We start from the raw sequence: 19743 nt of genomic DNA on the forward strand, positions 1-19743 counted from the left end.
ATATTATATATTTTTTATGAGGGAGTTGAGGTTAAAGTAAATAATATAGATATAAATGTGAAACCTTGAATTTCACTTAAGTGAATGAAGTTAAAACTTGGTTAATAAGGAAGCTTGTAGAGGAATAAAAGAAGAGGAAAATGTCTTAAGTATTGAAAATTGGACCTTAAAGACTAAAACATAAGTTGTAGCTAAGTGAGGTTTTAAAGGACAAATTTGGCTAAGTGAAGGAAGCAAGCGTTGGTTCCATGCATTGGGATGAGGTTCGGAAAGCAATGGCTTTGCCATTGCAAGGTTAGGCGATGACATTGTCACTGGAGATGTTTAGTTGTTAGTTAAGGGTGGAAGAAGGATATTGAGGTTAGAGGATGCTTGAGGTATGCAACCATCAAGGACCTTTTGAGGTTAAATGTGAAGTAGATGGGGTCGAGTCTTGCCATGCGTTGAGACCATGCATTGATGTAGGCATTGAAGGGTTAAGGGCTTGCGGCAAAGCTTGTCAATACCAAGGTAGTTGAGGTTAAGTTGATCGCATGAATGGCTGAGGAAGAGGGAGCCTATGCATTGAAGCCATGCGATGGCTAAGTCATTGTGAGGTTAGGGAATGCCCATGTGATGGCTAAGTCATTCGAGGTTAGAAAATGCCTCATGGATGTATGTGGCAAGATTGGCTTAGGTGAGGAGTCTTGGTGTTGTTTGTGATGGCATACGATGAAGAAACCATATGACGGCCTAAGTATGAATGTTGAGTTCATGAAGGTATGTGTTGGCCGATGAGGGCATGCGCCAAGGGAGAGTCGTGCATAGGGAAGAAGTGTGTGGCCAAGGAAGGACATGCGATGGACTTAAGGTTAGTGAGGGCCAAGAAAGAGTCAAATGTTGGACAAGACCAAGTGATCAAGAGAGCATGCAGTCATTTGGTTGAGTGATGCATTGACAAGTTGTGACTTGGAGAACAAGGCTAAGTTAACAACTCATCTGGACAAGTAGCTAACCAAAGGTGATTTGGGTTTCGACCAAAGTGAGGTGGCCACATGAGAGGACATGCAAAATTGGGGCTTTTCGTTGGCTAAGGGAGATGAAGCCACTTCAAGGTAAAGGTGGCAAGGGGGAGTCGTTGGCACCACAAGAGGAAGCCATCTGGACATGCAAGGAATGAGGAGGTGTTGAGCATTGGGCAATTCTGGACGCCTATAAATAGGGCAGCTTGAGGAGTTTAGTTCTCACAATTCACTCGTGCCTTTTGGGTAATTTTAGTGTAATTCTAGTGAGAGACCTTGGGTTGCCATTTGAGTTGGAGTTGTGAAGGAAGAGGAATTGGCGTTGGAAGACAGGAGGTCTAGCTGATCACATAGGTCAAGCGTGCCCAACAGCCCCATCGCCCAGCCCTGTCCGTGCGTCATCACCAGCGCGTAGACATTCCACGCCAAGTGCACGTGGGCGCCTAACGCAAGAGGCGCGAACACCCAACGCACGCTCGACCGCGTGACTAACGCCCCAGCGCACGCTTGTGCGCGTCCCACTGCCAGCCTTGCATGCGCAATCACCCAGGCGCATGTACAGCCTAGTTCGATGCCCAGCATTGCGTTCCTACCCACCCTGTGCGATGCCTGACACCCAACAGCGCCCAGTTGCGCCTGTCAACACCCACTGGCAACCCCAGTGGCCATCAGCCCACCTAATAACCTCCAAAGTCTGTTTTGTTGGAAAGTTAGGCCTATTTTGGTATTTCTAAAGGGGGTAAGCTGGTTATTTTATCTTTAAGTTATTTTTGGATTAAAATAGAATTATTGGAGGAATTTTTGGACTAATTTGGGATTTCTTGAAAAGAAGAGAAATTAAAGGAAACCCGGACTAAGAGTTGTGTTAGGAAAATTCTTGAAGGATAAACAGAAGGACAGTGAGTGGTTTTTATTATTTTGTTATGTTGAATTCTATATATATGTGTTATTACAAATATGTATAAAGTTTGGAAATTGGCATGATCTGGAAGTTTGTTTTCTGAATTTTATTGGTTGATTTAATTCATGATATTTTGCTTGTTGTAACTTGCATTGTAAACTAGGATTGTACCTTGGGGAATTGTTAGCGTGCCTACAGCACGTCTAGCGAGGTAATGCCGACATGTGCACACTCAGTGAGCTACAAGAGTACTGGAATTGTTTCCACATCATTCATATCGGGAATTCAAGAAATACCTGGGAAAATACATGATCATGTCAAGGTTATCCAGTTACCAGGCTGGAAGGGTTGCATTGTTGTGATGGTTATCTTTGTGTGAAAATTGTTTCCCTACAAATTTGTTCCTTAAATCAAACTTGTTTTTATTTTTGAAAGGTACCAGTCACTGGGCTTTCTAGCTCACATTTTCCAATGTTTTACTTCCCCCCCAGGTAGTGGAAAGCGGAACGGTTTAGGAAAAGCCATCCAAGGTCTAGAACTGCTACTCTCTCACAGTGCGGGACTCGGATTGGGGTTATCTTTGAAAGCCATTAGGATTGTTAAAGCTAATATTGTATAATAGTATGCACCTTCGTAACTGTTCATAAAAATTAATTAAGTTCTCATTTATTAACTATTTGTGGAATGGTATGAAGTTGGGCAATTGGTATTATAAGGGTAGTATCAACTGTCTTCACGTCTTCTTCCAAGTCTAGAAGACAAGGCTCAGGAGGGGATGTGACAATAAATATGTTTATTTTAAGGTCTAAATATATTTATATATATATTTAGAGTTGCCTTGGGAAACATGGCAGAGAATTTTCTTTCTTCTCCATCTCTTCTAGCCCACGCTGTTGGAGCCCTCTCTCATCTCTTCTGTTTCATCTGCACTGCTGAGAGGGCAGTGTCGTTTGTTGTGGTCGCCGTCCAAGCCGTCTCCAGTCGCATCGATCGTCACCTCCCACATTCGGTCCGAGTCGCGGAAGATTTGCTCCAACCGCGACGCTTCATGTCTGTCTGATGCCGAGTTCCAAGTCGCGGCCATCTGCTACAGCTGCTGAAGCCTAGCCGCATGGACCTCTATAGCTTGTCATCGCTCGTCCATGGGTGTCGTCCGACGAGCCAAGTTCGTCGCCACTAGACGACTGCCATTGGTTTCACCTCGTGTCGTCCCTTAGCTTGTCGTTTGGGGGTAAGTTCTTAGCATTTAGTTAATTTTTGGGTTTGGTTCTTGATTACCCAACAAGTTTTTTGGCCTAAAAATCTTTGTTCTTGGTGTTTAAGGGTTAGATTGGGGTCTTGAAAGGTATTGGGGTGTTGTCCAATGAATACGAGACTGTTTTCAGCAAGTTTATGGTAAGGATTTGAGGTTTTTTTGGTCGGTTGGAGTGTAAAGTATGCCGTTGTTGGGGTGATACCCTAAACTCTCATTGGGTCCTGTAGTTTGTAAATACAGTTTTGAACAAACGCTTGTGATATAATAATATATGATATTTTCTTCACTTTTGTCTATGAACATTGAATGTTTTATTTGCTTTACCACAAACCAATAAACTAAGATCCTTGGTTGTCGTTTGTAATTTAAGCATGTATGTGGAGACATACAGGTAGATCATGCCTTAAATGATAACCAAAATGGTCTGTAGTATATGGATATAAGAGGGAAACCTTATCCTGGTAATGCTACTGGACACGGCCCGCTTCGTAGAATAGTTACAAGTGTTGTGACTTACTACAAATGGTCTGATCCTGATCATTCATGTGGAGACATGCGAGCGGGGGCATCCTATGCAAAGAAGTTTGTATAAGACCAGACCACGAAGTGTTATAGTATCGTTATATAACATCGTTCATGACAGAGACTTCACTTCACTAGGATGACCATAAATAACATGACCTCAATCCTGATTGAATTAGGAACTCCAGCCTTTGAGGGCAGTCCTTTGATTTGCATGGGTGCGAATGGCCAGATCGCCGACTTAAACCTACCACTTTGGGGATTCGTCTGATTTAGGAGCTGGGAACTCAGCTACACAAGATGAAATTCAATCCTTCCTCGAAACAGGGGTAAGTATATAGATTGCTCCCTTAAAGGATAATTCTAGGGCTTGAACGATGTGGAACCACACACCTTTTCATGGCCCGAGAGATGTTCACACATAGTAGAACTATGTTGTATTGTTCATTAGAGGGATCAGTGGTACTTAAGAAGTTAGATGTAACTACATGGGCAAAACGGTAAATTGGCCCATCTATACTTACAAGCCTCTATGAAGTGTTATCGTACTGTTGATTGATTATATCCAATAGGCACATAAATATATTTGTGGTGAAAAGTGTGCAGCTATTGGTCTTTAGTGGAATGTTTGGCAGTTAACGAATGGTGGATCTCGTGGCTAAAGAGTTTAGTCAGCTATTCATGTACTGTTGAAGCTTCGAGCCATAGGTCCATAATGTCCCCTTGGTAGCTCAATAGATTCAAGTTGAGAAACAATTTTTGGGTCAATTTGAAGTGTTCAAATTAACAAGAAGGAGTTCAATTATATATGATATAGTTGACATGATGTATAAGACACATTAATTGAAGGAAAATGATATAAATATGATTTATATCTAGTGGAGGAGAAAAGACTATAGTTCATATGTTGCATTTGATGTGATATTAAACCATAGATTAATGAATATAATATGATTATATTTATTATTTAATTTTGACAATTATAGGATAATTATGCTGGTTTTTTCTCCGTAACCGAATGATAGTGGGAAGTTGCATTCATTTTTCGTAATTGAAGGATAAAATGAAAATTATTTTTATTTTGCAAAGAGATCAGTCATTCGCTCACGAGTGGTGTATACTGCCTATCACATAGCAAACCAAGAGCCTACACAATAGCTCAAAGTTTCTAAACGATCGTACACACACGCGTGGTTTACTAAACGATAACATAGGTTTTACTAAACGATCGTCTATCTTTTTCCTAAAAGATATCGCATCGAGCGTTAGTAAACGATCGTCTATACGATCGCGGCCCTTTTACTAAACGATCGTATACTTCTACCTAAATGATCAAGTATCTTCTATACGATAGACACCCGACTTCTCCCACTTGCTTGGTCGTGGTATACGATTGTGCTTTCCTCCTTCCCTTTACCAAAATCCAACAGAGCCCACACCTCTTGGATTCTCACACCAAGAATACCGAGGGTTCCAAGTGGTGGTGTCTTGCTTGCTGCCGAGTTCGTGTGGAGTCCGTTCATGGGTAAACGATCGTGATTTGGGGGACGATTTCTTGGACGTTCTCAGCGAGAGCGAGAGGAGCAGTCCGTTGACAAGAGCGAGATTTCGGTGAAGAAGGGTTCTTCAACTGGTATGTATTTCGTTCTCTTGTTGTTTAAAGTTTCAAAGCATGTCTGTAATTAATTGTTAATGCATATCTAGCCTGTTAGATTGTGAATACAGTAATTTTGTCACAATGAGTTTGAAACGATCTTGCTTCCACTCAGAGATACTCTTTAATAAGAGTTCCTTCAGCTGTAACTTTAGTTTATAATTATTAGTTGTGGCCTACTTTCAGGTTGGGTTGCTCAATTGAAGTTTTTGGAGTGGTTTTGGAATAAACTGCATGTGGGGTAAGGGGTTTGAATTTTGTGGTTTAAGGTTGGGATGTAGAAATTGAAGCTAAATGTTAAAAATTAATTTATGGTTCATGCTTTAGGGATGATTCAAAGTGTGTGGTAACTGGAAGGGTTGGCTTGCTTGAATAACAAAGTTTAGGCCTAAATTTAGGTAAGTGATTTACTACCGGTTCGCCCTCGAACCCTAAGTTGATGTTAAGATTATGAATACACTGAAAGCATGTTTCTATTGTAATGGAATGTTCTCCCACAATTGATTGATAGATGACCGTTGAGACTATACTAGAAACTCATGAGTTATGCTACTACGTTTATTATAATATGTTATGGTTTGTTATGAACTCGGACGATGTATGTTGCATGTAGATGAATGGTGGTTGTTAGCACCCCCATTGGACTGTGTGCATCCCCTGAGTATGTTTTGGCATCCTTATGGGATCGCCACCCACGACTACGATATAGTGGCTCTTCGGAGTTACTTTCTATGAAAGTGTGCCCTTAGGTTCGCCCCTTATGCCTATGTTTATGTTTATGTCGAGATGCTCATTTTAGTCGTGATAGGGGTACCAACCCGCTCACCTAGTGGGCCCAGTAGGGGGTCACTTACGGGGTATTTTTATACTTACTCTTTTCCCACATTTTTCTTCTTTAGGCAAAGGAAAGGAAAAAATGGCGAATGATGAGAAGAATCCGTAACCGGGCCTGGGGACTTATCGCTTCCGCATATGTTTTTTTTTTTTTTTTTTAATGTTATCAAGTTTTAGTTTAGAAGCTAGGCAATTAAATCATTTGTTCACCTGACTTGGTTATTTATTTAAACCATCATGATTAATATTATTAATTCTCCCTTTTAAATTATAGCTAGGGTACCCCGAACAAAGATGGTATGTTTTCCTTCTCTAGATTTTATAATAAAATTTTATTTCATTATTTTGAATTTGGTCGTACTTTTGGTGAAAACATCATTTGAGATTTATACGTGCATTTAATATTAATTTGATTCGCACCCAAGAAAGTCAGGTCGTTACATCTAGATCTAGATCTTGTACGATAAATTGGCTTAAGAGTTAAAAAGGAATTAAGTTGAGTAGATGTATGGATGAAATCTATACCTAAGACATCTCCTTGTTAAAAATCCCCATATTTAATCACTTTAATTAATTTAATTTTGTATATAGATACTATAAAAAGTTCTTAATTTTGCCAAAGTTAAAAAATCTAAGTCTTGTTTAATTGAATTTGGATCCTCTCGTTGTACTCGTTAAAAGAAAATATTCAAAAATCATAAATCAGAAGCATTTAGTGTGATGTACAAAAGGCTCATTCAATGATCCCAAAACCACAAAACAAAATCTAAACATAACAATATGAAGAAGAAACAAACTGAACACTGGGGGAAAGGAGATTACAATGTGTATTCAATCTGGCAAAGACTTATTATCATTATCATTACTCTGTTTACTATTCTTATCCTGAAATAGAATTTCCATCTCCTCCAAGCTTTTTCCTTTAGTCTCTGGCAAAAAGAAGTAAAAGAAAACTGTAGCCACTGCCATTATTCCTGATAACACTAAAAACATCCCTCCAAATGTTATCTCCTTTGAAATACTCAAAAACGTCATCGATACAACTCCACTCACCAATCTATTCACTGATACCGCCAAGCTCGAACCTTGCGCTCTCATTCTATTAGGAAATATCTCTGATGAATATACCCACGTTATGGGCCCAAGCCCAATTGAAAACAACGCCACGTCACCACATAATGCTATTATACTCAATACCACGGCCCATGTCGGCCTGCCTTTTCCCCTTTCCATTACTTTCGAGCCCAGGCCCAATAACGCTAGCGCTACCGCCATCCCGGTGGAACCCACTAGTAACAGCCGCCGTCTTCCGAATCTGTCTAAATAGAGGGCCGAGAATAGAACGAAGCTGATCTTTGTAACACCCATTACTACGTTCACGCCGAAGAGATGCCGTTTCTCGCGGATTCCGGCTGCTCGGAATACTTCCGGTGAGTAGTACATTACGGCGTCGTTTCCTGATGCTTGCATGAAGAAGTTTATCCCGACGGCGGCTATTAGCATTCGCCGGATTGGCTTTGTGGGGTTTATCAGTAGTTCCTTCCAAACCCCTTGTCCGTGCCAGCCTGCGGCGGCGGCGGCGGCGGCGTCGGTTATTGCCCTCAGTCTCTCCTCTGCTTCGATTTCGTTTGTTGAGATTTTGAGTAAGACCTTTCTGGCTTCTTCTGATTTGCCTTTCATGACGAGCCAACGAGGGGATTCGGGCATTGATAGAACGCCTAATCCGACGCCGAGCGCTGGTATTCCGGCGAGTCCGAGCATGATTCTCCAGTTGATGTGTGGCGGCAGGTCGGATAAGGCGTAGTTGATGATGTAGCCGAGTAAAATACCGAATGTAATGAAGATTTCCGGGAGGGAACTGAGGAGGCCGCGGGATGTGGCTGGAGAGAGCTCGGCTGTGTAAACAGGGGCGATCATTAGAGCGTAACCGACGCCGATGCCGGCGATCATTCGGCCGGCGAGGAGGAGAGGGTAAGATGGGGCGAGACCCATTAATAAGGCGCCGATTAGAAATGTTGTAGATGCGAGGAATGTTGTGTATCGGCGGCCGATTGAATCGGAGGTTCGGCCGGAAGCGAGAGAGCCGATTAGAGAGAGAACGTTTAAGGATCCCACAAGGATTTCGACTTGGGTTGATGAGATATTGAGATTCTCTTCGATGTAAAGCACAGCCCCACTCATTACTCCGATATCTTCACGAATTGACTCAAAATTCAGAAACCCAAAACGCGGAAAAGCAAAAGAGATTAATCAGATTAAAGAGAAAAGGAAGAGAAGTTACCGTAGCCCAACAAAATGGAGTTTGTGGAAGCCAAAATTGAGCAAATGAAAGTGTACTTGTTGATCCCAAATCCCATGGATGCCACTTTAGAGCTTCCTTCTTCCTCTTCAATGGCTTCAACTGCAGTTGCTGCAGTGGCAGCCTCCCAGTCCGAGGGTTTGTTGCTGTTCTTCGGCGGCATTTTGTTGAGAATATCAGTGGGCAGTTATTTCAATGGGCAAAAAGAAAGCAGATAAGAGGCTTTAATTGTGGTGAGTTTGTTAGGTGTGTAGGGATTTAGTTCTTGTGGGTTTTAGAGATGGCCAATTCTTCCATGAATGCCATCATTTTAGGAATGAATTACACGTCAGCTCCTAGTTTCATATGACGTGGCACTTGAAAGATTCCTTTATTTTTAGGCCTTTCTTGATTTTTTTCTCTTTTTTTGGAAGTTAGTATACAAATTAAGTATCAATTGTTATGGCCAATTGGCTGGCAGAGTCATGGCTTCTTAATTGTCTTTAATTAACCAATGTACAAATCCTAAAGATTCCTACTCATTGCAGTAATTTTGTGAAGTTAAAAGATTCCTTAATTTTCATTTTTCAAATCTGTAAATCCACTAACCAATATCATTATCGTTACCCTATTCAATATCATTATCGTTACCCTATTGTTAGAAATATAAATCTATAACAATAAATATGACAAATTCATAAATTTTAGTAAATGTGATCAAAAATCCAATTACGTTTGTGATTGTGACTCGTCACGAATCAATAAAATCTTATTATAATTATACCAATTTTCATTACAAATTAATAAACGTGGCATAAATATAAAATAATTTCAACATTTTTCACTGTACTACTTTCTGAGTGACCCATGAAACAACAGCCGACAGTTGAATTATTTACAACGGCAAGGAGACAACTTACAATTGGCTGAAATGCATTAATGTTTTTTCACATCAGCTGTACATTATCAATATACCGATAGACTTCTAAAGCGAATTCAGAGATCCAATTTGCTGCGGTGCCGAAAAAGAGTTCCCAAAACCAGAGATCCACGGCTAGGACTGAGGAGAATATTAGCAGTGCCAAGGTTTGATAACGGTTCAATGGCCAACCTGAGACATCAGCCAGAGCCTTGAGAAATGGGAGAGAACTGCTGGCTAGTTTTCGTTTTGTAATTGACCATGCTGTTATCCACTTTACACGACATGGGATGAGATCGAACTCCTCTCGCAACCGCCTCCCCAAGTCGGGCATGTGACCACCGCCGTATAGTATCGCGATTCTGTTGTGTCCCTTGTCAAGGGCATCTCTAAGCGCTTCTGTAGCAGCTTTATTTCTCTCGCCGATTATAACAGAACTCTCCTCCACCTCAGCAGTTACTTGAGTAAACCTTCACCCACAATGAATTACATCAGATTCATTCAAGCATTTACTATTCAATTCAAAAATACCCTCCAGACTTGGCTTTCAAATAGAAATAAAGTTGTGTTGGAATGAATTAATAGTCCAAACTCCAAAGTTCCAAACCAATAAGGGAATTAACGTCCTAAAGAATTTAACTTGTACATACTCAGATGTTAGACGCTTCGCCAGAAAAACTTTCATTGCGGCACCTAAATCAAGCCTTGACAATGCTTCAAATTCTGGGAATTCTGATGCTTGACTTCCCCCATCTGCACAAACACTTCCTATGATAAGAAGACCAACAAGTGGCATAGGAAGCACACGAGACGCCCAGAGGAGCTTCGACTTCCAAGGTTCAAGATCTTCTGGTACTGCAGTTGGCTGAACCATAGCTTTGGTGGATCGTATAGTCATATCTCTTGCAAATGTAAAGAAGTTTTCACCTTTTTCAGTCTGTAACATGATAACATCAGATCCAGTGTTAAAATATCATTATATAACACCAATCTTCAGGTGTCAAAAACAACTGAGACCATGTGAAATTGTAAAATTGAGGAAGCAAGGCCACCTTGGAGTTGATAAAGAAATATGCTCTTAACTTTAAATGGCCCTATACCCACTCTAAAAGGCACATATTGAAAGAAACTATTTCAACAGAAAAATTGTTGAAATATCAAATGGGGATGTTACTTTTGTTGTAATTGATCATAAAAGATTCTCATCGGATGCTACGATTCGACTATTCGGAGTATATTCTGTCAATTAGACAATTTCCACTACATAATTTAGCATACATTGCGTAGTTAAGTGAAAAAACCAACCAGAGAATGGAAATGGGCATTTCCAATCGCATGCACCTTGTCATCCTTAAAAAATATATTTCTTGCTCAATCTATTGTGTTAGAAGGTAGACAGGGAATAACCTGAAGTATTCTGAAGGTTTCATAGTCTAGATCGGCATGGTACCAATTTGAAGCCTGGTAATCAAGACAATCTAATTGGAAGTCAAGCGTAAGAACACGAGCCATCTGCCGTTGAATGCAACCCAGAATATTAAGTCCTCGTGATCGTGAACTTTTTAGTTTTTTTGTGGCAACTGGATTTCTTCTGTTTTCTAAGCTCTCCCTACTAGCGACCATCTCATAAAGTATACAATCATAGGACTCGAGTTCTTTCTGAAGGGCCTCAAAATAGCTATGCAAAATGGATGGCAGCATTTTTAGTCAATCAAAAAGCCATGTAGTAAGTCCACTAATAAGCAAAATCAAAGTTAGCAATCACTATGAAAGGACAGTTTCTATTCTTGAAACCTTTATCATAGTAACACCCAATTGAAGCACTGCATCAGTTAATTTAAAACGGAAACTACCCACATAGCAAGGAAAATAGTATGAAAAGAGAGTTCATACCGTCACTGGAACACAAAAAGAAGACAAACGGGACAAAATGACAGTTACAATGCTAGAAAAATCTGCTCAATTGATTCGATAGAGGAAAGTGTCTGCTATCTTCCAATGCTAATTTTATCTTATCCCTTCGATTTTCATTGCAGATATAGAACAGTTTCTACAAAATGTAACTCTTTTCTTTTTCTCAGCCGCATGTTTAGGGGTGATTTTAGAATAATTAAAATCACTTGTAAACTCAATCTAAAATACACATTTAATCACTTGACAATTCAATGTTTGATTTTTTATACTTTTATTCGCATTTTTATACTATTAAAATTAATTTTGAATTATTAAAAGTAATTTTTTTTTATAATTTTGAAATTTAAAAAATAATTTTAACCAATAACTCCAAACATGCTATTAAATTGTTGCCAATCCCTAGTTGCGACATAAACATATATTTGGTCCCATTTCCCTCTCGGTATCAAATTAACTTGCGCTCATGACAGCAAATAATGACTAACGAGTAAGGCACTACCTTTCAAAGTAAAATCAAATTGCATGATTATATCTCCTAACCACAAGGTAACAGCCAACAATAAACAAGCAGACAAATAGGAAACTACAGAAGATGATACGAAATTGATAAAATAAAAGAGAATCCAATGAGTAGGCATACTCTTTGTCTGCAATATGAATTGTTGATACCAAATCAACCTGAAAAAGAGCAGAATCCACAAATAAAAGAAACCCCATGTAAGAAATAGCAATACCCATTTGAAGCAATTCGAATTCGAGACGAAACCTGAACAAATGGCTGCAGAATAGACCATGGAAACTTCTTTTTGTAACTAACGATAGCAGTCTGAAGCTCCGCACTGGTTCCATCCCGTTTGAACCTCATGAAATCCGCAATTGAATTATTCTGGAAAAACAGGTCGGGCGAGGCATCTTCGCGTAATTGATTGGAAGCAGAAGAAGAAGAAGAAGAAGAACCAGGAACTTGGCACCGGAATAACCTAAAACGCTTTGGGAATCTAAACCTTGGGTTGGAAGAATCTGAGAAGGGCCCAAATTTGGTGGGGATTGAAGAAGAAGATGATGAATCAGTTTTGGAAATGGAACGAATTGAAGTGGGCAAGAGAATTGATAGTGAGTTAGCGACCATATCCTCTCTGCTCTGAGAGCAACTGAGCAAGCAAGGCGCACGAGAGAGAGAGTGGCAATGCACAGCCCAAAATCTGATAATGTTAACAATTAATAATATACTCTCCTTTTTACCACCATATTATCTTTTCACTACGACTATCTCTAAGATTATAATTATCCACTCTAGTGGGAATCTAATAGTAATTTAGTCAACGTCTTTAAAAGATAAATAGTAATTCAGTCAACGAAAAATAATAATAAATTATAATTTTTATATAAAAAAAATCATCTTGCGGACATATATTTCATAAATGTTCTTAAATTTAATTCTTTCATTCAAAGCTTTTTGAATAATTTTGGACAAGTTTATCCTTCTTTCCATTTTATTAATATATCCATTTTTTTTTCTTGTAATTGATGAGCGGCTTTTTCCTTTGGTCATTAATTAGTTTTTTTTTTTTTTTTTTTTTTTTTTTNTTTTTTTTTTTTTTTTTAATGTTATCAAGTTTTAGTTTAGAAGCTAGGCAATTAAATCATTTGTTCACCTGACTTGGTTATTTATTTAAACCATCATGATTAATATTATTAATTCTCCCTTTTAAATTATAGCTAGGGTACCCCGAACAAAGATGGTATGTTTTCCTTCTCTAGATTTTATAATAAAATTTTATTTCATTATTTTGAATTTGGTCGTACTTTTGGTGAAAACATCATTTGAGATTTATACGTGCATTTAATATTAATTTGATTCGCACCCAAGAAAGTCAGGTCGTTACATCTAGATCTAGATCTTGTACGATAAATTGGCTTAAGAGTTAAAAAGGAATTAAGTTGAGTAGATGTATGGATGAAATCTATACCTAAGACATCTCCTTGTTAAAAATCCCCATATTTAATCACTTTAATTAATTTAATTTTGTATATAGATACTATAAAAAGTTCTTAATTTTGCCAAAGTTAAAAAATCTAAGTCTTGTTTAATTGAATTTGGATCCTCTCGTTGTACTCGTTAAAAGAAAATATTCAAAAATCATAAATCAGAAGCATTTAGTGTGATGTACAAAAGGCTCATTCAATGATCCCAAAACCACAAAACAAAATCTAAACATAACAATATGAAGAAGAAACAAACTGAACACTGGGGGAAAGGAGATTACAATGTGTATTCAATCTGGCAAAGACTTATTATCATTATCATTACTCTGTTTACTATTCTTATCCTGAAATAGAATTTCCATCTCCTCCAAGCTTTTTCCTTTAGTCTCTGGCAAAAAGAAGTAAAAGAAAACTGTAGCCACTGCCATTATTCCTGATAACACTAAAAACATCCCTCCAAATGTTATCTCCTTTGAAATACTCAAAAACGTCATCGATACAACTCCACTCACCAATCTATTCACTGATACCGCCAAGCTCGAACCTTGCGCTCTCATTCTATTAGGAAATATCTCTGATGAATATACCCACGTTATGGGCCCAAGCCCAATTGAAAACAACGCCACGTCACCACATAATGCTATTATACTCAATACCACGGCCCATGTCGGCCTGCCTTTTCCCCTTTCCATTACTTTCGAGCCCAGGCCCAATAACGCTAGCGCTACCGCCATCCCGGTGGAACCCACTAGTAACAGCCGCCGTCTTCCGAATCTGTCTAAATAGAGGGCCGAGAATAGAACGAAGCTGATCTTTGTAACACCCATTACTACGTTCACGCCGAAGAGATGCCGTTTCTCGCGGATTCCGGCTGCTCGGAATACTTCCGGTGAGTAGTACATTACGGCGTCGTTTCCTGATGCTTGCATGAAGAAGTTTATCCCGACGGCGGCTATTAGCATTCGCCGGATTGGCTTTGTGGGGTTTATCAGTAGTTCCTTCCAAACCCCTTGTCCGTGCCAGCCTGCGGCGGCGGCGGCGGCGGCGTCGGTTATTGCCCTCAGTCTCTCCTCTGCTTCGATTTCGTTTGTTGAGATTTTGAGTAAGACCTTTCTGGCTTCTTCTGATTTGCCTTTCATGACGAGCCAACGAGGGGATTCGGGCATTGATAGAACGCCTAATCCGACGCCGAGCGCTGGTATTCCGGCGAGTCCGAGCATGATTCTCCAGTTGATGTGTGGCGGCAGGTCGGATAAGGCGTAGTTGATGATGTAGCCGAGTAAAATACCGAATGTAATGAAGATTTCCGGGAGGGAACTGAGGAGGCCGCGGGATGTGGCTGGAGAGAGCTCGGCTGTGTAAACAGGGGCGATCATTAGAGCGTAACCGACGCCGATGCCGGCGATCATTCGGCCGGCGAGGAGGAGAGGGTAAGATGGGGCGAGACCCATTAATAAGGCGCCGATTAGAAATGTTGTAGATGCGAGGAATGTTGTGTATCGGCGGCCGATTGAATCGGAGGTTCGGCCGGAAGCGAGAGAGCCGATTAGAGAGAGAACGTTTAAGGATCCCACAAGGATTTCGACTTGGGTTGATGAGATATTGAGATTCTCTTCGATGTAAAGCACAGCCCCACTCATTACTCCGATATCTTCACGAATTGACTCAAAATTCAGAAACCCAAAACGCGGAAAAGCAAAAGAGATTAATCAGATTAAAGAGAAAAGGAAGAGAAGTTACCGTAGCCCAACAAAATGGAGTTTGTGGAAGCCAAAATTGAGCAAATGAAAGTGTACTTGTTGATCCCAAATCCCATGGATGCCACTTTAGAGCTTCCTTCTTCCTCTTCAATGGCTTCAACTGCAGTTGCTGCAGTGGCAGCCTCCCAGTCCGAGGGTTTGTTGCTGTTCTTCGGCGGCATTTTGTTGAGAATATCAGTGGGCAGTTATTTCAATGGGCAAAAAGAAAGCAGATAAGAGGCTTTAATTGTGGTGAGTTTGTTAGGTGTGTAGGGATTTAGTTCTTGTGGGTTTTAGAGATGGCCAATTCTTCCATGAATGCCATCATTTTAGGAATGAATTACACGTCAGCTCCTAGTTTCATATGACGTGGCACTTGAAAGATTCCTTTATTTTTAGGCCTTTCTTGATTTTTTTCTCTTTTTTTGGAAGTTAGTATACAAATTAAGTATCAATTGTTATGGCCAATTGGCTGGCAGAGTCATGGCTTCTTAATTGTCTTTAATTAACCAATGTACAAATCCTAAAGATTCCTACTCATTGCAGTAATTTTGTGAAGTTAAAAGATTCCTTAATTTTCATTTTTCAAATCTGTAAATCCACTAACCAATATCATTATCGTTACCCTATTCAATATCATTATCGTTACCCTATTGTTAGAAATATAAATCTATAACAATAAATATGACAAATTCATAAATTTTAGTAAATGTGATCAAAAATCCAATTACGTTTGTGATTGTGACTCGTCACGAATCAATAAAATCTTATTATAATTATACCAATTTTCATTACAAATTAATAAACGTGGCATAAATATAAAATAATTTCAACATTTTTCACTGTACTACTTTCTGAGTGACCCATGAAACAACAGCCGACAGTTGAATTATTTACAACGGCAAGGAGACAACTTACAATTGGCTGAAATGCATTAATGTTTTTTCACATCAGCTGTACATTATCAATATACCGATAGACTTCTAAAGCGAATTCAGAGATCCAATTTGCTGCGGTGCCGAAAAAGAGTTCCCAAAACCAGAGATCCACGGCTAGGACTGAGGAGAATATTAGCAGTGCCAAGGTTTGATAACGGTTCAATGGCCAACCTGAGACATCAGCCAGAGCCTTGAGAAATGGGAGAGAACTGCTGGCTAGTTTTCGTTTTGTAATTGACCATGCTGTTATCCACTTTACACGACATGGGATGAGATCGAACTCCTCTCGCAACCGCCTCCCCAAGTCGGGCATGTGACCACCGCCGTATAGTATCGCGATTCTGTTGTGTCCCTTGTCAAGGGCATCTCTAAGCGCTTCTGTAGCAGCTTTATTTCTCTCGCCGATTATAACAGAACTCTCCTCCACCTCAGCAGTTACTTGAGTAAACCTTCACCCACAATGAATTACATCAGATTCATTCAAGCATTTACTATTCAATTCAAAAATACCCTCCAGACTTGGCTTTCAAATAGAAATAAAGTTGTGTTGGAATGAATTAATAGTCCAAACTCCAAAGTTCCAAACCAATAAGGGAATTAACGTCCTAAAGAATTTAACTTGTACATACTCAGATGTTAGACGCTTCGCCAGAAAAACTTTCATTGCGGCACCTAAATCAAGCCTTGACAATGCTTCAAATTCTGGGAATTCTGATGCTTGACTTCCCCCATCTGCACAAACACTTCCTATGATAAGAAGACCAACAAGTGGCATAGGAAGCACACGAGACGCCCAGAGGAGCTTCGACTTCCAAGGTTCAAGATCTTCTGGTACTGCAGTTGGCTGAACCATAGCTTTGGTGGATCGTATAGTCATATCTCTTGCAAATGTAAAGAAGTTTTCACCTTTTTCAGTCTGTAACATGATAACATCAGATCCAGTGTTAAAATATCATTATATAACACCAATCTTCAGGTGTCAAAAACAACTGAGACCATGTGAAATTGTAAAATTGAGGAAGCAAGGCCACCTTGGAGTTGATAAAGAAATATGCTCTTAACTTTAAATGGCCCTATACCCACTCTAAAAGGCACATATTGAAAGAAACTATTTCAACAGAAAAATTGTTGAAATATCAAATGGGGATGTTACTTTTGTTGTAATTGATCATAAAAGATTCTCATCGGATGCTACGATTCGACTATTCGGAGTATATTCTGTCAATTAGACAATTTCCACTACATAATTTAGCATACATTGCGTAGTTAAGTGAAAAAACCAACCAGAGAATGGAAATGGGCATTTCCAATCGCATGCACCTTGTCATCCTTAAAAAATATATTTCTTGCTCAATCTATTGTGTTAGAAGGTAGACAGGGAATAACCTGAAGTATTCTGAAGGTTTCATAGTCTAGATCGGCATGGTACCAATTTGAAGCCTGGTAATCAAGACAATCTAATTGGAAGTCAAGCGTAAGAACACGAGCCATCTGCCGTTGAATGCAACCCAGAATATTAAGTCCTCGTGATCGTGAACTTTTTAGTTTTTTTGTGGCAACTGGATTTCTTCTGTTTTCTAAGCTCTCCCTACTAGCGACCATCTCATAAAGTATACAATCATAGGACTCGAGTTCTTTCTGAAGGGCCTCAAAATAGCTATGCAAAATGGATGGCAGCATTTTTAGTCAATCAAAAAGCCATGTAGTAAGTCCACTAATAAGCAAAATCAAAGTTAGCAATCACTATGAAAGGACAGTTTCTATTCTTGAAACCTTTATCATAGTAACACCCAATTGAAGCACTGCATCAGTTAATTTAAAACGGAAACTACCCACATAGCAAGGAAAATAGTATGAAAAGAGAGTTCATACCGTCACTGGAACACAAAAAGAAGACAAACGGGACAAAATGACAGTTACAATGCTAGAAAAATCTGCTCAATTGATTCGATAGAGGAAAGTGTCTGCTATCTTCCAATGCTAATTTTATCTTATCCCTTCGATTTTCATTGCAGATATAGAACAGTTTCTACAAAATGTAACTCTTTTCTTTTTCTCAGCCGCATGTTTAGGGGTGATTTTAGAATAATTAAAATCACTTGTAAACTCAATCTAAAATACACATTTAATCACTTGACAATTCAATGTTTGATTTTTTATACTTTTATTCGCATTTTTATACTATTAAAATTAATTTTGAATTATTAAAAGTAATTTTTTTTTATAATTTTGAAATTTAAAAAATAATTTTAACCAATAACTCCAAACATGCTATTAAATTGTTGCCAATCCCTAGTTGCGACATAAACATATATTTGGTCCCATTTCCCTCTCGGTATCAAATTAACTTGCGCTCATGACAGCAAATAATGACTAACGAGTAAGGCACTACCTTTCAAAGTAAAATCAAATTGCATGATTATATCTCCTAACCACAAGGTAACAGCCAACAATAAACAAGCAGACAAATAGGAAACTACAGAAGATGATACGAAATTGATAAAATAAAAGAGAATCCAATGAGTAGGCATACTCTTTGTCTGCAATATGAATTGTTGATACCAAATCAACCTGAAAAAGAGCAGAATCCACAAATAAAAGAAACCCCATGTAAGAAATAGCAATACCCATTTGAAGCAATTCGAATTCGAGACGAAACCTGAACAAATGGCTGCAGAATAGACCATGGAAACTTCTTTTTGTAACTAACGATAGCAGTCTGAAGCTCCGCACTGGTTCCATCCCGTTTGAACCTCATGAAATCCGCAATTGAATTATTCTGGAAAAACAGGTCGGGCGAGGCATCTTCGCGTAATTGATTGGAAGCAGAAGAAGAAGAAGAAGAAGAACCAGGAACTTGGCACCGGAATAACCTAAAACGCTTTGGGAATCTAAACCTTGGGTTGGAAGAATCTGAGAAGGGCCCAAATTTGGTGGGGATTGAAGAAGAAGATGATGAATCAGTTTTGGAAATGGAACGAATTGAAGTGGGCAAGAGAATTGATAGTGAGTTAGCGACCATATCCTCTCTGCTCTGAGAGCAACTGAGCAAGCAAGGCGCACGAGAGAGAGAGTGGCAATGCACAGCCCAAAATCTGATAATGTTAACAATTAATAATATACTCTCCTTTTTACCACCATATTATCTTTTCACTACGACTATCTCTAAGATTATAATTATCCACTCTAGTGGGAATCTAATAGTAATTTAGTCAACGTCTTTAAAAGATAAATAGTAATTCAGTCAACGAAAAATAATAATAAATTATAATTTTTATATAAAAAAAATCATCTTGCGGACATATATTTCATAAATGTTCTTAAATTTAATTCTTTCATTCAAAGCTTTTTGAATAATTTTGGACAAGTTTATCCTTCTTTCCATTTTATTAATATATCCATTTTTTTTTCTTGTAATTGATGAGCGGCTTTTTCCTTTGGTCATTAATTAGTTTTTTTTTTTTTTTTTTTTTTTTTTTACTTTTTGTAGTTTTATGTAAATATTGATTTTCATTTTAATGCATTTATTATGTTAATGTTCTTTTCCTTAATTATAGAGGTATTGTTTCATCTAGCAGATGTGTTGACTTGTCTTCTTCATCTAATCGCAGAATTACGATTTCAAATATCATTTTTTCACTTTTTATGTATATATAAGAAATTTGTTTCAAATATATACAATGTATATGAAATTATTTCAAGAGTCTTTTTAAATATAAAAAAATATTTAAAAATATTTACACTTTATAGTAAAAAATTTTAAAAATACTTAAGCACTTTTGAAACTTTGTTATAAAGTGTA

At 38.6% G+C, this 19743-nt stretch overlaps 4 protein-coding genes across 4 annotated transcripts; all 4 read right to left on the reverse strand.

The window, feature by feature from the left end:
* Positions 1–6852: 6852 nt before the first annotated feature.
* On the reverse strand, positions 6853–8918 carry LOC120070774 (probable polyol transporter 6). The gene is made up of 2 exons (XM_039022658.1): positions 8449–8918; positions 6853–8359 (listed from the first exon to the last, which is right to left on the reverse strand). The coding sequence occupies exons 1-2, from the start codon at positions 8627–8629 to the stop codon at positions 6999–7001; spliced, it is 1542 nt and encodes a 513-aa protein (XP_038878586.1). The 5' UTR covers positions 8630–8918; the 3' UTR covers positions 6853–6998.
* Positions 8919–9174: 256 nt separating this feature from the next.
* LOC120071619 lies at positions 9175–12495 on the reverse strand. The gene is made up of 5 exons (XM_039023976.1): positions 12045–12495; positions 11919–11956; positions 10772–11042; positions 10015–10301; positions 9175–9834 (listed from the first exon to the last, which is right to left on the reverse strand). The coding sequence occupies exons 1-5, from the start codon at positions 12405–12407 to the stop codon at positions 9393–9395; spliced, it is 1401 nt and encodes a 466-aa protein (XP_038879904.1). The 5' UTR covers positions 12408–12495; the 3' UTR covers positions 9175–9392.
* A 913-nt stretch (positions 12496–13408) lies between these two features.
* On the reverse strand, positions 13409–15474 carry LOC120070777 (probable polyol transporter 6). The gene is made up of 2 exons (XM_039022662.1): positions 15005–15474; positions 13409–14915 (listed from the first exon to the last, which is right to left on the reverse strand). Exons 1-2 carry the CDS (start codon positions 15183–15185, stop codon positions 13555–13557), a joined length of 1542 nt encoding a protein of 513 aa, XP_038878590.1. The 5' UTR covers positions 15186–15474; the 3' UTR covers positions 13409–13554.
* A 256-nt stretch (positions 15475–15730) lies between these two features.
* Positions 15731–19051, reverse strand: LOC120071628. The gene is made up of 5 exons (XM_039023985.1): positions 18601–19051; positions 18475–18512; positions 17328–17598; positions 16571–16857; positions 15731–16390 (listed from the first exon to the last, which is right to left on the reverse strand). Exons 1-5 carry the CDS (start codon positions 18961–18963, stop codon positions 15949–15951), a joined length of 1401 nt encoding a protein of 466 aa, XP_038879913.1. The 5' UTR covers positions 18964–19051; the 3' UTR covers positions 15731–15948.
* Between the last annotated feature and the right edge of the window lie 692 nt (positions 19052–19743).

The sequence above is a fragment of the Benincasa hispida genome, chromosome 2, assembly GCF_009727055.1.
Source record: "Benincasa hispida cultivar B227 chromosome 2, ASM972705v1, whole genome shotgun sequence".
Classification (NCBI taxonomy): domain Eukaryota; kingdom Viridiplantae; phylum Streptophyta; class Magnoliopsida; order Cucurbitales; family Cucurbitaceae; genus Benincasa; species Benincasa hispida.